The 14,327-nt window shown below is 41.5% G+C and overlaps 1 protein-coding gene across 1 annotated transcript in view; it reads right to left on the bottom strand.

Annotated features, from left to right (window-relative positions):
* Positions 1-13,744, bottom strand: part of LOC124796025 (carboxypeptidase B-like) — a 53,500-nt gene extending 39,756 nt beyond the window's left edge. Inside the window, exon 1 of the mRNA XM_047260109.1 lies at positions 13,733-13,744. Coding sequence (XP_047116065.1) covers positions 13,733-13,744 — 12 coding nt within the window. The remainder of the gene's footprint in view (positions 1-13,732) is intronic.
* Positions 13,745-14,327: the final 583 nt, after the last annotated feature.

Raw genomic sequence — 14,327 nt, 5'->3', positions numbered from 1 at the left:
TATTCGTCACGATACTCTCTATTTGTCCAGGATTATTTGTCGCTAAGAGGTCGAGTATGGTTTCACAACCATTTACGCTTCGCGTGGGCTCATGAACTAATTGTTAAAAATAATTCTCTGAGAAAGCATTCAGTACAATTTCGGATGACATTTCTCCAGCGTACCAAGAGTAGTTTGAAGTCACCACGGACTATAACTGTATGAGTGGGGTACCTATCTGAAATGAGACTCAAGTTATCTTTGAACTGTTCAGCAACTATAACTTCTGAGTCGGGGGTCGGTAAAACGATCCAATTAGTAATTTAGTCCGATTGTCAGGAATAACCTCTACCTCTTTCTGTACCTATAAATATTTGAACTTCTGTGATTTCCATTAGGGCTTGGAGCTCTGGTTCTTTCCCAGCACAGCAACGACAATTTACAACCACAATATCGATCGGTTTTTAAATGATTTACTGTGTTTTACCTGTCCTTTTTTAGATGAACGCCATTTCTGTGGTTCCCTGAGACCCTCTAACCTAAAAAACCACCCAGTCCCTTCCACGCAGTCCCCGCGTAGCCACTTCCTATGTGCTGTGGACTGCTGACCTATTAAGCAGAACTCTGAAACCCACCACCCCATGGCGGAAGTCGAGTAATCTGCAACCTACACGGTCACAGAACTGCCTGAGCCTCTGATTCAGATCCTCCACTCGGCTCTACTCCAAAGGACCACTGTTGGTTCTCCACGATAAAGGATGACAGCCAAAAACAGTTGCAGGATAAAAATTTATTAAAATTCTTGACCAAGGTTTCGGTACATATAAATATACCTTCATCAGAAGTAAAAAGTCCTGAACAGGAAGACACTTTCACTAGAAAAGCCGTAGCATCGGAAGTGATTTTTTTTTTTTTCTTTATTGTATTTCAATTCCCCATTGGGGCGGGCTGGCAGCAGCATATGCGCTGCTCTTCAGCCGAAAGACATAGGACAAAAACCATAGAAGACATTTAAAAACAGCAAAGGAGAGAATAAGGTGAACATAGATATAAAAAAGGGGAAACATCATGGAAGGCAATAGACAAAAAACGGGGTGACTGTAAAATGGAGATAAAAAACTGTTTAAAAGTAGCACACACAAAAAGCCACACACTGCGACGATTAAAAGAACACAAGGCACAGTATGACTGGAGCATAAAGGTGTTGATGGATGGCATAGCACAGAACGTAACACTGACGGCGAACCTCAAGGCAGTACACAATTAAAATCACACCTCTTGACGCACACGAGAAACAGCACTAAACACAACACTGATGTAGCACACTGATGATGATCAATACAGAGGATCTGCCAGGCGCTAGGAGATGAGGGAGACCTGAAGAAGGGAGGGAGGGGAAGAGATCTGGGAGGGGAGCGGGGGGCGCGCGGAAGAGGGCCAGGTAAGAGGGGATATGGGAAGGAGAGAGGCAAGTATGGGGGTGCAGGGTCTAAGGGGAGGGGGGGGACGGAGGAAAATCCGCTCTGGGAGAAGGAGGAAAGAGGAAAAGGGGGCCTTGGGGAGGGGGGGGGGGGGGAACAAGGCCAGGTTATAGTCGGAAGGAAGGGTAGATGTCACGGCGAAGTTCGTCATCACTGGAAGTGAGAAACACAAAAGCTTAAGTAACAGTGAAACTACCAGAGTAATACAGGCATAAAATCTTTAGTTACTTACTAAAATTACATCATGCAATCGAGATTAATAAAACAATTGTGCCAGAGGCGTCATCAATAATTAAGACATCTTCTCCATTTGTACAACATGACTACGGGCACAGGGTCAAAGCGAACAGTTTAGCACCATTACTTCGCCTATGAACTGTCGAGACAAGAGTGTGAAAGCACTAGGGCAGATGGTTTCGCCGAGAGAGGGCACTTGTATGTGCCAGACACTCGCGCATATTAAAATCCATGAATACATACATAAGCGCATCAAAAATTATTAAAAGTTGTGTTAATTCAAACTTTCTGTCTTAATAAATAAAACATATCAGACCATTTAAAAACATTTATGTAAAATAGAAAATATAGAAACAATTTACCTGTGTCCTAGTGTCAAACAGATAAAGCTTGCGCTGTGGAACATCTAACGAGAGAGGGCACTAGTGTAATGCGCGAGAATCTCGCGTAAAGTAGGTGGTGAAATACATACTAGCGAAAACAACCAAAATGTTATAATAAAACGAAACCATCTGTCGTTGTGAATAAAAACATACTAGTCAATTAACCACACATACACATCGAAAATCACAAACAACAAACATCAAAAATACGTAAAATCCCAACAAGACAGGGAAAGCGCATTTCACCGGCATCAAAAAGCAAGAAAACTAACTTCTAGTCAGCCAGACTATGTTACATTAAGGCAAGGAGGGGTTTGAAACTGTCTAAAAATTTTTGTTTCTAAGCGGCACCTGTTCATTAAGAACAAAACCATCTTTTAGAGACAGATGCTTGAAAATCTCTAATTCTTCGAGCAAGTCAAGTTTGTAACCTTTATTAGCTTCATGAAGCTACTCTACGTCGTCCAGTTCACGTGGCGTATACTGTAAGAGCCATAGATGTTCGGCAAACGTGGAATTATGTACGTTTTCCCCATTTTTACCTAACATGTGTTCTTTATACCTAACTTTAATGGGTCTACCTGTCTGTCCAATGTAATAGTTTGGGCAGTCGTTACAAGTAATTTTGTATACACCGGACTTAGTGCCGAGTTCTTCCCGTGCTCCAATGGTATGAATTACTCTTTGTTTCAGGCTATTATTTACGGAAAATGCAACTCTGTAACCGTATCGTTTCTGTAAAAATCATCTCATCTTATATGAAACGTTCCCCAAAAATGGAATAGAAATAAAGTTATTACCCTCATTCTTTTTCGCCCTGTTATCTCCTAAAGTTGAACATTTACAGCTGTTTTTTTCTTGACAATTTGGTCAATTAATTTAGGGTCGTATCCATTGTTAGTAGCCATTGATTTATATAAAGATATTTCTTTTTCTAAACAATTCTGTGCTAAAGGTGTGCTCACAGCACGATGAACTGCAGAATGAAAGTAGGCGATTTTGTGAGTTTGAGGATGACAAGACTCTACTGGAATAATATTATCAGAAAATGTTTCTTTACGAAAAATGTCGAAGCGAATAGTGTTACCCAATAACTTAAGTTTCAAGTCGAGAAAATGGAGTTCTCTCTCATTGTTTTGTATCTCTTTTGTGAATTTCATTTTCACGTGAAAACTGTTGAAAACATGAAACAGTTGTTGTAGATCTTGGTCACTCCCTTGAAATATTATGAGTATATCATCAACATAACGAGCATAGAAAGGAATCATATTACCCAACGCAGGATTGTTTTTGAAGAAATTTTCTTCTAACGCATTCACAAAGATGTCAGCTAAGATACCAGCTAACGGGCAACCCATGGCTAAGCCGAATGGTTGCTCATACATTTTGCCATTAAACTGAAAGTAATTGTAATCTAGTACAACCTGCAGTAGTGACATAAGTTCCGACAACTGTAGCTCACTTAGAAAGATAAACTAAATGAAGAAGCTTACTCTTTGTATCTCTTTATTACTAGAACTTTTAAAGATTATTTTAACTTTCACGTAGACAGTATTTGGCTTGGTGTTAATGAGTGGTTACACAATCGTAGGGTTGAAATTCAGCGTAGGCACGATTTTAAACTTCAGAGGCTAGAAAATGCTATCCCTAAATCTAATGTTCATGCACAAAGAACTGTCAATTGCGAACACACATTTTTTGACAGAGTACTAAGTAAAACTTCCATAAGCTTTACTCCTCAAGAAAGCGCCATGCTAGCGAGAGGTTTTAAATACAATTTCATACCTAGTCTTAACGACCCTAAAGTGGTAGATAACATTATTGTTGACCTTAAAGTTGGTCTTGACTCCGTAAGAATAGAAAAATTCCAACAAAATAGGATTGCTCATGAATGTAGCGCAATTTTAGAAAGAGAGGTTAATTCGGTAAAAAACAATGACTTCAAACAGAGAGGGGGTAGCATTATTACTAGTATTAACCGTAAATTTAAAAATAATGAGGCTCTTATCACTAAATCTGACAAAGGAAATTCGCTTGTTGTAGCCTATAAAAGTGAATATATTGCTAAAACTTTGGGTTTTTTCAAGGAAAATGGGATCTTTGAAATCAAGCAGGATCCTACCCCTACATTACAAAAGCAAATTAGGGGTATGTTAAGTAAAACTAAGCATCTTATGAAAGAGTTTCAAAGGAAAACTTTAATTAATACGAACCCTAGAGCACCTATGCTTAGAAGTCAGTTTAAGGTACACAAAAGTCAACACCCAGTTCGTCCCATCGTTAACGGAATAAAGAGTCCACATCATAAATTAGCGAGATCTTACACACTAAAATTAAAGAAGCCTTTGTTTTTGGAAACAATTATTCTGTTAAAAATAGTACTGAGGTAATAAACAAGCCAAAATCGATAGAGATCACTTCTTTCTCTCGTTTGGTTTCTTTTGACGTCGTAAGTTTATACACTAATGTTCCAGTAGATATCAGTCTTAAGATTATTGAAGATAACATTCGACAACATAGAACTCTAAGTGAGCTACAGTTGTCGGAACTTATGTCACTACTGCAGGTTGTACTAGATTACAATTACTTTCAGTTTAATGGCAAAATGTATGAGCAACCATTCGGCTTAGCCATGGGTTGCCCGTTAGCTGGTATCTTAGCTGACATCTTTGTGAATGCCTTAGAAGAAAATTTCTTCAAAAGAAATCCTGCGTTGGGTAATATGATTCCTTTCTATGCTCGTTATGTTGATGATATACTCATAATATTTCAAGGGAGTGACCAAGATCTACAACAACTGTTTCATGTTTTCAACAGTTTTCACGTGAAAATGAAATTCACAAAAGAGATACAAAACAATGAGAGAGAACTCCATTTTCTCGACTTGAAACTTAAGTTATTGGGTAACACTATTCGCTTCGACATTTTTCGTAAAGAAACATTTTCTGATAATATTATTCCAGTAGAGTCTTGTCATCCTCAAACTCACAAAATCGCCTACTTTCATTCTGCAGTTCATCGTGCTGTGAGCACACCTTTAGCACAGAATTGTTTAGAAAAAGAAATATCTTTATATAAATCAATGGCTACTAACAATGGATACGACCCTAAATTAATTGACCAAATTGTCAAGAAAAAAACAGCTGTAAATGTTCAACTTTAGGAGATAACAGGGCGAAAAAGAATGAGGGTAATAACTTTATTTCTATTCCATTTTTGGGGAACGTTTCATATAAGATGAGATGATTTTTACAGAAACGATACGGTTACAGAGTTGCATTTTCCGTAAATAATAGCCTGAAACAAAGAGTAATTCATACCATTGGAGCACGGGAAGAACTCGGCACTAAGTCCGGTGTATACAAAATTACTTGTAACGACTGCCCAAACTATTACATTGGACAGACAGGTAGACCCATTAAAGTTAGGTATAAAGAACACATGTTAGGTAAAAATGGGGAAAACGTACATAATTCCACGTTTGCCGAACATCTATGGCTCTTACAGTATACGCCACGTGAACTGGACGACGTAGAGTAGCTTCATGAAGCTAATAAAGGTTACAAACTTGACTTGCTCGAAGAATTAGAGATTTTCAAGCATCTGTCTCTAAAAGATGGTTTTGTTCTTAATGAACAGGTGCCGCTTAGAAACAAAAATTTTTAGACAGTTTCAAACCCCTCCTTGCCTTAATGTAACATAGTCTGGCTGACTAGAAGTTAGTTTTCTTGCTTTTTGATGCCGGTGAAATGCGCTTTCCCTGTCTTGTTGGGATTTTACGTATTTTTGATGTTTGTTGTTTGTGATTTTCGATGTGTATGTGTGGTTAATTGACTAGTATGTTTTTATTCACAACGACAGATGGTTTCGTTTTATTATAACATTTTGGTTGTTTTCGCTAGTATGTATTTCACCACCTACTTTACGCGAGATTCTCGCGCATTACACTAGTGCCCTCTCTCGTTAGATGTTCCACAGCGCAAGCTTTATCTGTTTGACACTAGGACACAGGTAAATTGTTTCTATATTTTCTATTTTACATAAATGTTTTTAAATGGTCTGATATGTTTTATTTATTAAGACAGAAAGTTTGAATTAACACAACTTTTAATAATTTTTGATGCGCTTATGTATGTATTCATGGATTTTAATATGCGCGAGTGTCTGGCACATACAAGTGCCCTCTCTCGGCGAAACCATCTGCCCTAGTGCTTTCACACTCTTGTCTCGACAGTTCATAGGCGAAGTAATGGTGCTAAACTGTTCGCTTTGACCCTGTGCCCGTAGTCATGTTGTACAAATGGAGAAGATGTCTTAATTATTGATGACGCCTCTGGCACAATTGTTTTATTAATCTCGATTGCATGATGTAATTTTAGTAAGTAACTAAAGATTTTATGCCTGTATTACTCTGGTAGTTTCACTGTTACTTAAGCTTTTGTGTTTCTCGCTTCCAATGCTACGGCTTTTCTAATGAAAGTGTCTTCCTGTTCAGGACTTTTTACTTCTGATGAAGGTATATTTATATGTACCGAAACCTTGGTCAAGAATTTTAACAAATTTTTATCCTGCAACTGTTGTTGGCTGTCATCCTTTATCGTGAAGAATTTCAACAGTTGCTGTTACAGCCATGTTTAAAATCTTGAGACAGTTGGTTCTATCGACGATGCTGCAAATGGTGAGCTCTGCCTTAATCTCGGAAGCAAGACTGGCAGTCTGTACCATTTCCGCTAGCCGCCCGAAACCAGAGAGAATCTCCTCCGATCCAAAGCGACACACGTCATTGGTTCCGACATAAGCCACCACCTGCAGTTGTCTGCACCCTGTACTCTTCACGGCATCCGGAAGCTCCCTTTCCATATTCGGAATGCCTCCCCACGGTAAGCACACTGAGTGCACACTGGCGCCGGCCAGTGTGGCCGAGCGGTTCCAGGCGCTTCAGTTTGGAACCGCGCGACCGCTACGGTCGCAGGTTCGAATCCTGCCTCGGGCATGGATGTGTGTGATGTCCTTAGGTTAGTTAGGTTTAAGTAGTTCTAAGTTCTAGGGAACTGATGACCTCAGATGTTAAGTCCCATAGTGCTCAGAGCCATTTCAGCCATTTTGATTTTGCACACTGGCTTCCTTCCCCTCCTTGGAAGACATGTTCCTAAGGAGCCCCATTATGTGCCTACTGTTGGAGCTCCCAACTACCAGCAAACCCACCCTCTGTGAATGCCCAGACCTTGCAGGCTGAGATGCTTCCTCTGGAACAGGGTGAACGACTGCATCCAACTCAGAGACATCGTCAGCGACAGACAATGCCTGAAACCTGTTCGTCAAACGAACTGGGGAGGCCCTACGATTGGCTCCTCGGGAAGTTTTTCACTGTATGCCAGACTTTGGAATCATCTCCCACTCGACCACGGGCAAGGGGTCAACCTCAGTGCAGGCAGTACCTGGAGCGGCCACAGCAGTGAACTGATCGGGGAACACGTGGGACGTGCTCCTCGTCTCAGACATCCCACATCAGGCCCCCCATAGTGATGCCCCTTGGCAGCAGCCTCAAGCTGTGTGATGGAAGCCAATGCAGCCTGGAGCTGTGAGTGAAGGGTCGCCAACTCAGCTCGCATCTGACACAGCAATCACAGTTCCTATCCATTACTGCAGTCGCTCCTGTTGGAAGCTTGTAAAAATGTATACCAAACGAAGGGTGTACACGCCTTATTAGCAACAGGAACAAGAGGTTCTCTGTCTCTGGCGGACCATCCGACACTGAGCTATACTAACCGAAACAAACAAAAGCCTGTACGATACGAGGGTCGAGGTAATGGTCGATAGCAACGGCGGTACTGTACGCTACACTATTATGAAAATAAAATCTTGGGCCTAGTAAGTACTTGAACAGGTAAGAAATTACAAAAATATTCTAGTAACTACACAGATATCTGGAAATAAGTTGCTCTTGTTGGAGGCTCGTAAAAAGATATATCAAACGAATGGTGTACTCGCCTTATTAGGAGCAGGAACACGAGGTGCTCTGTCTCTGGTGGTCCGGATACTTTTGATCACGTAGTGTACTTTATTCCGATATCGGTTACAATTGGTAATTGTGTGTGATACGATACGATATTTTGCTGTCTAAACTCTTTACTTGAGGTTTGCAAGGCGTTTACGTAGAACGAGGCACCATGGGGCTAACATAATAGTGAAACAGAAATTATCGTTGCCCTTTAATATTGTGTGTGAGCACCTCGGACGGCCAGTACAGTTGCACAGCTGCGTGGCATGGACGGTATGAGATTATTAATCAGTTCTTTAGGGATATTTGGCCATTCTTCCATAAGTGCAACATCCAGCTCTGCAACCGTTGTCGGAGGTGGTGGTGTCTGGCTGCAATGCGTCTGCCAAGTGCATCCCAGACAGGCTCAATGGGGTTTAAGTCTGGTGAACAAGATGGCCACTCCATTCGTCCAATTCCCTCATCTTCAAGCATGTTGTCCACCAGTGGAGCTCTGTGGGGACGAGCGTTATCGTCCACCGGAAGGAACCCGTCACCTATGGCACCAGCGCAGGGCACAACAAGAGGTCGAAGGATTTCGTCTCTATACCTTTGAGCAGTCAAAGCGCCTTTCTGAACGGCGTAGAGGTCCGTACGTCCGTCAATACCGACTCCTGCCCACACCATTCGTCCACCACCACGATACGGTGATGTTTCCTGTACATAAGCAGGATTGTCCTGAGTTCCACGTTCTCTTCAGATGAGGGAACGACGATTGTCCGGCTGAACACAAAATTTTGACTCATCTGTGAACATCACCCGGCGCCATTCGTTACGACTCCAATCCCGATGTTCCTCCGCCCAGTTTCTGCTGACTAAACGGTGTCGTGATTTTAATGGGACGCACACCATAGGCCTCCGTGTGTAGAGGCCACATTCCCGAGGGCGGTTTCGGACTCTTTGTGTTGATGTTGCGCGTCCTGTCGTTGCATGGAGGGTGAGTTGCAGCTGAGTTGCGTCCAGCCTCCTGTCTCGATGTGCTGTTAACCGCAGAAAGTGGTTATCTCTTGCTGATTTTGCCAGTGGAAGACCTTGGCCTTGCCTTCTTTTAACGGTTCGTGTTGTCTGATATCACGTGCAGGTCCTGGAAATTACACTTTGGGACACTCCATGAGCTGCAGCCACCTCCCTCTGTGTCTGTACCGCTTCAAACCGTCCTATAGCTCTCCATGCCACGCAGCCACCTCCCTCTGTGTCTGTACCGCTTCAAACCGTCCTATGGCTCTCCATGCCACACCTTCGGGTAAGTCACGTTGTTGTTGCATTGCAGTAACTGCTCACTATACTATCTGAACCCAACTGCTTGTGTAATTCGTTTGCTAGAGTAAACACAAGTTAACACCAGCCCCATCTGCATCAATTTTCCGTCATTACCAATATCTCGGTGACCGTAATGTTGTCTTCACTCCGTAGAACCAACAGAAAGACGTCGAACTATTTTAGCTCATTCTACCGATCACAATACTTCAGAACCTAGGTATCTCAACTGATCCCCTAATTGTTTTGACCGTGTAGACATCTTAATCTGTATTTCTCATCAAAAACAGACAAAAATGGAACTTTAATCATTAACTACTAATCCCTATTGTCTTTTCATCACATCCACTGATGGAGGCGTCGTACACATAAGCGAAACGGCCACACTATGATTAATTAAAGTAGAAGGGGTTTCAGTTCTGAAAACCAGTAGAACAATGTTTTTACCGTGACTCAACGGAAACAAGCAGCACAGTGGAGACGAACCCGATTATATATTGCCTGATGCATCTGATAATGACCGGGGAAGCTCGAAGTAAAAGACTGAACTTATAACTTTGGACTGATTACGGCTACTTTTTACATGGAGGAAGCTTAACTGAGCAACAAACGATATTCTTAAATGCTACTGTCTTTTACGAAATGCAGATTTGACGATAACTTAGTAGACGAAGTAATTAGCATGAAAGGTGCCTCTGTAGGAACAAGGGAAAGGATCTTATAAGCTTTCGAGTGATTCAACAAGCCGCAACACAGATAACCATTGCTGAGGGCAAAGAACGAGAGAGAAAGTTATTATTATTCATTCACAGAACTTCGCGCTGCTGACAAACTAGAAACTACGTTAACCGATTTGCACGGGACAAGAGCAGGGCGAGAGAAATAATGGATGCATCTTACAGTCATTGAAACAAAAGAGTAAACATATCGTTCAACTCCGAACAGGGCAGTGTATAGCTTTTAGCTTGCGACTCATGTGGCAAGAAGTTCAGCAATTCAGAAAGAGTTTGGTACAGAGAATTAGTATTACTAAACATCTCTGATCATGAAGTAACTAACGGTACGCCAGCAAGCCGCGACTCACCATCATTGCCTCGTGGTACAGCTGCACAGCATGTATCCATTGGCCAACAGCGTCTCCAACGCATCCAGCATGTAGCCCGTCCCGTCTTTAACTGCCCTGTTCGCTCCACTAGATCCGCGACCGATCATACTTTTTGGTGCACCCTCTGCCCAATCACAGCTCTAGCTTCCAGGCGCCACACAACGGCCCAGTTGGCTCGCATCGAAAGTATCCCCTGTGGATTTCTTATTCTGCCGTTTTAACTGACAGACTCTCTCGAAACATCTTGAAACATCTATCGCAAACTTCCAATAGCCAACGGGAACACATGTCCACTATTATACTACCAGAAACTGATAGGCACTTAACATTAAATGAACTATAAATAAATTTATGAACCCAGTGTTCCGATGACCATTAATTTCAGAGAAAGTTACTGGCAGAGTGAACCATGTTCCTCATATTGAAAGTATATTACATTTTTGCGTTTCAGTTCTTGTTATCAATTTCATGAGCTGCCTTTTGGGCTAAATATGAGCCCAGATACCTTTAATAAAGATTTAAATATTTTTTTTCTTGCTGATTTGTGAAAAAGGAATACAATGTATGTCGAGGTGTCACAACAGAAAGTATCTGGGAAAGCTATAATGAATAGACTGTTGAGTCTCTTCGAAGGTTTTGGGGTTTCTGCCAGTTTAACAAAATCAGAATTCAGGAGGACACAAGTAAAGTTTCTTAAACATATTGTGAGTGCATAGGTTTCATCCTGATCCAGATGAAACTGACGTAATTCAAGAATTTCAGTTCCTTCAATCAAAATTGAAGTTTGATCACTTATAGGCCCTTTAGACTTTTATAAACGTTTCATGTAGCTCAACATGTTAGGTACGTCACATCTCTGTAAACTAATGTGTTTCGTGTTCAGTGGAATTAGGATGCCCAAGCACAAATTATTTGAAGGTGTTAAACCGGATGATCTTACTTCTTGTATCCTGTCACATCCTGATCTAAGTAAAACATTCTGTATTGAGTCTAATAGTTCAAAGACTGGTCTCGGGACTCACAGCTCTTCTGTGGGTACATGTGTGCCATGCATGGACAACTGCAGATGTTAGCAGTATTTCTTCGTTTGTGTTTTTCTGTATTGCTACTCATTCTTCTTCTATCTATATTTCAGTATAGATCTCTTTAGTACCATCTTTCTAGTGGAGCAGATTCTGAAAAGATTTCATCTAACTATTCAAGGTTCAGGTCATCCGTTGAAATGTGGTAATTACATGATCAGTGAAAAGGAAGGATGTGGAGATTGCCTAAAATGTGGCATAAGAAAAGGAAAGATCTTGTGATAAACGTTTCAGTTAAGTCTTTAGTGTAAGATTAGTGAACCTTTCTAAACTTTGCTGGTACTGAATTTGTTATTGATTGCAAGTTGTTCACAAATAACATATATTGTAGCAACACTTCTACTCTGTAAGATGTGATAATGTGGCGGTGGTAATATCTGGACTCTTCTTGTCAGGGATGCAGTTATTTGTTTCTACAATGTCAGGTTTGTGAGTGCACAAGTGGTGGTTTATGGACTTGCTGTATAGTACAAGACTCTTCGATGGTGATTGTGCATCTGCACAGTCGAAACAGATGGCTGCTGGCCGTCTTTACAAGGACTACAGTGGGTCTGCATATTTGATGGCCCACCAATGCCATTATTTCTACAAGGACAGCGGTGGGTCTGCAGCTCTGGTGGCACACCAATACCATAATCTCTACCAGCACTACAGTGGGTCTACTCTGTGATGAACTTCAAAATTTCGACTGACTCTGCTGTGGGTTTGCTCTGTTGTGGCCCATTACCTGTCTGCATGTCAAGATTCAGCATTGTCTTTCCATTGGAAGGACAACACTACTTCTTCAAGACTGCAGGGAAATCCACTACTTCCGTGTGCATTTTCTTTTACTGTTCAGACTTTGAAAAAAAACAACACTGCAATTTTACTGTGATGAACGATCAGGACTGTCTGTTGTGACTTGGCAAGACAGCCAAGCCACTAGGAGGTGAAGCCGAAAGGCACACGTTTAAGCTCACGCAGGCTGGCGTCAGGTCTGGAACAGGACAAGGTAATTAATATAGCCAATAACGTACGAAGCTGCTGGAATACTTAACTTTAATCCACAATTGGTGAACATCGGTCTGACGGTACATGCATCACAAGATAAATAGCAATTGATAATGGCGCCTTGCTAGGTCGTAGCAAATGACGTAGCTGAAGGCTATGCTAACTATCGTCTCGGCAAATGAGAGCGTAATTTGTCAGTGAACCATCGCTAGCAAAGTCGGCTGTACAACTGGGGCGAGTGCTAGGAAGTCTCTCTAGACCTGCCGTGTGGCGGCGCTCGGTCTGCAATCACTGACAGTGGCGACACGCGGGTGCGACGTATACTACCGGACCGCGGCCGATTTAAAGGCTACCACCTAGCAAGTGTGGTGTCTGGCGGTGACACCACACTGTCTTTATGGACTGTGAGAAAATCTTTGCTTCTGACCAACAGTGTATCAATAGGTGTGTGCATTTGATATCTTTGTTATTGTAATTATAAAAAATTTTTTCAAATCTGTATTGGCCACTGCCCAAAACAATTTGTAAAATTTTTTGTGCAGAGCATGGGGGCTATCTAAGTAGGCTGTTTAGGTTTTTATGTTGGTAACGCCATGTAGCGCTCTATATGAAAATCACTGACTGCTGTGTGCAGTCTGTGGCTGGTTTGCATTGTTGGAATTTGCTATTGTAGTGTTGGGCAGTTGGCTGATAACAGCGCGTAGCGTTGCGCAGTTGGAGGTGAGCCGCCGGCAGTGGTGGATGCGGGAAGAGAGATGGCGGAGTTTTGAGAGCGGATGATCTGGACGTGTGTCCATCAGAGAGAGTAAATTTGTAATACTGGATATCATGAACTGATATATACACACATATATATATATATATATATATAATGACTTTTGAACACTATTAAGGTAAATACATTGTTTGTTCTCTATCAAAATGCCATTAATGTTTAGCGTTGCAATTCTTGCCACAATACTGCTCAAAACACAATCTGAATATATTAAATAACATTCTACATGAGTGACTACTTTGTCGGTCACCATCCTAAAGCTCACCGTCTGTAATGTATGTCACTGCTGAATATTACTGAATCAATAAAATTACAATAAATAATAACCATATAAGCAGAGAACGTACTTCTGAGAAGAATACTAACTATAGCGACCCACTACCCTGCGCTCGCGACCACTCACATCAGCGCACATCACTCGAGTCTCTATCGGTCACAGTGTCTGTCTCATAGCTATAAACCAATCAGCGGCCAAGAAAAGCAAATCTGCCATATAAGGCCATGTTACGACGTTGTACCTAAGCGAACAGTCATGCCTTAACTCACGAACACAGAGCAATAACAATGCAATATGTTACCCGCCAGCAGCGTTTGAGAAATATTGCACAACATTATGACTCATCCTGGACAAATTTCCTGTAATTGTTACATGGTTGCTGACTCCCTCCCGGTAGAGGAAATAAAAGTGTGTATCTTTTGGTACCGGACGTAACTGGTATTGCTTTACAAAAAGAAGGGAAGTGAGTTTTAGTATTGGTTCCCCACAGATTCAGGCTGTCAGAAGGTAATTTTTTGTTGTTGATGTTGTTTGGACAGTGTAGGGCAACAGCTGAAAAATATACACTGTAGTTAAACTTCCACTGAACGTTACGATGATTTAATAAGTGGTGTATGTGAGATTAGGAATCTACTAATTAATGATGAGGTTTTATGAGCGTTTTCGTTTTTCTGATAGAGGGATATCTGCAACCAAGTCAGTATTTGAGGAAGGAAGCAAA

The sequence above is a fragment of the Schistocerca piceifrons genome, chromosome 4, assembly GCF_021461385.2.
Source record: "Schistocerca piceifrons isolate TAMUIC-IGC-003096 chromosome 4, iqSchPice1.1, whole genome shotgun sequence".
Lineage (NCBI taxonomy): Eukaryota > Metazoa > Arthropoda > Insecta > Orthoptera > Acrididae > Schistocerca > Schistocerca piceifrons.
Note: the sequence above shows the minus strand (reverse complement) of the source record. Positions and strands in the feature narration are given on the sequence as shown.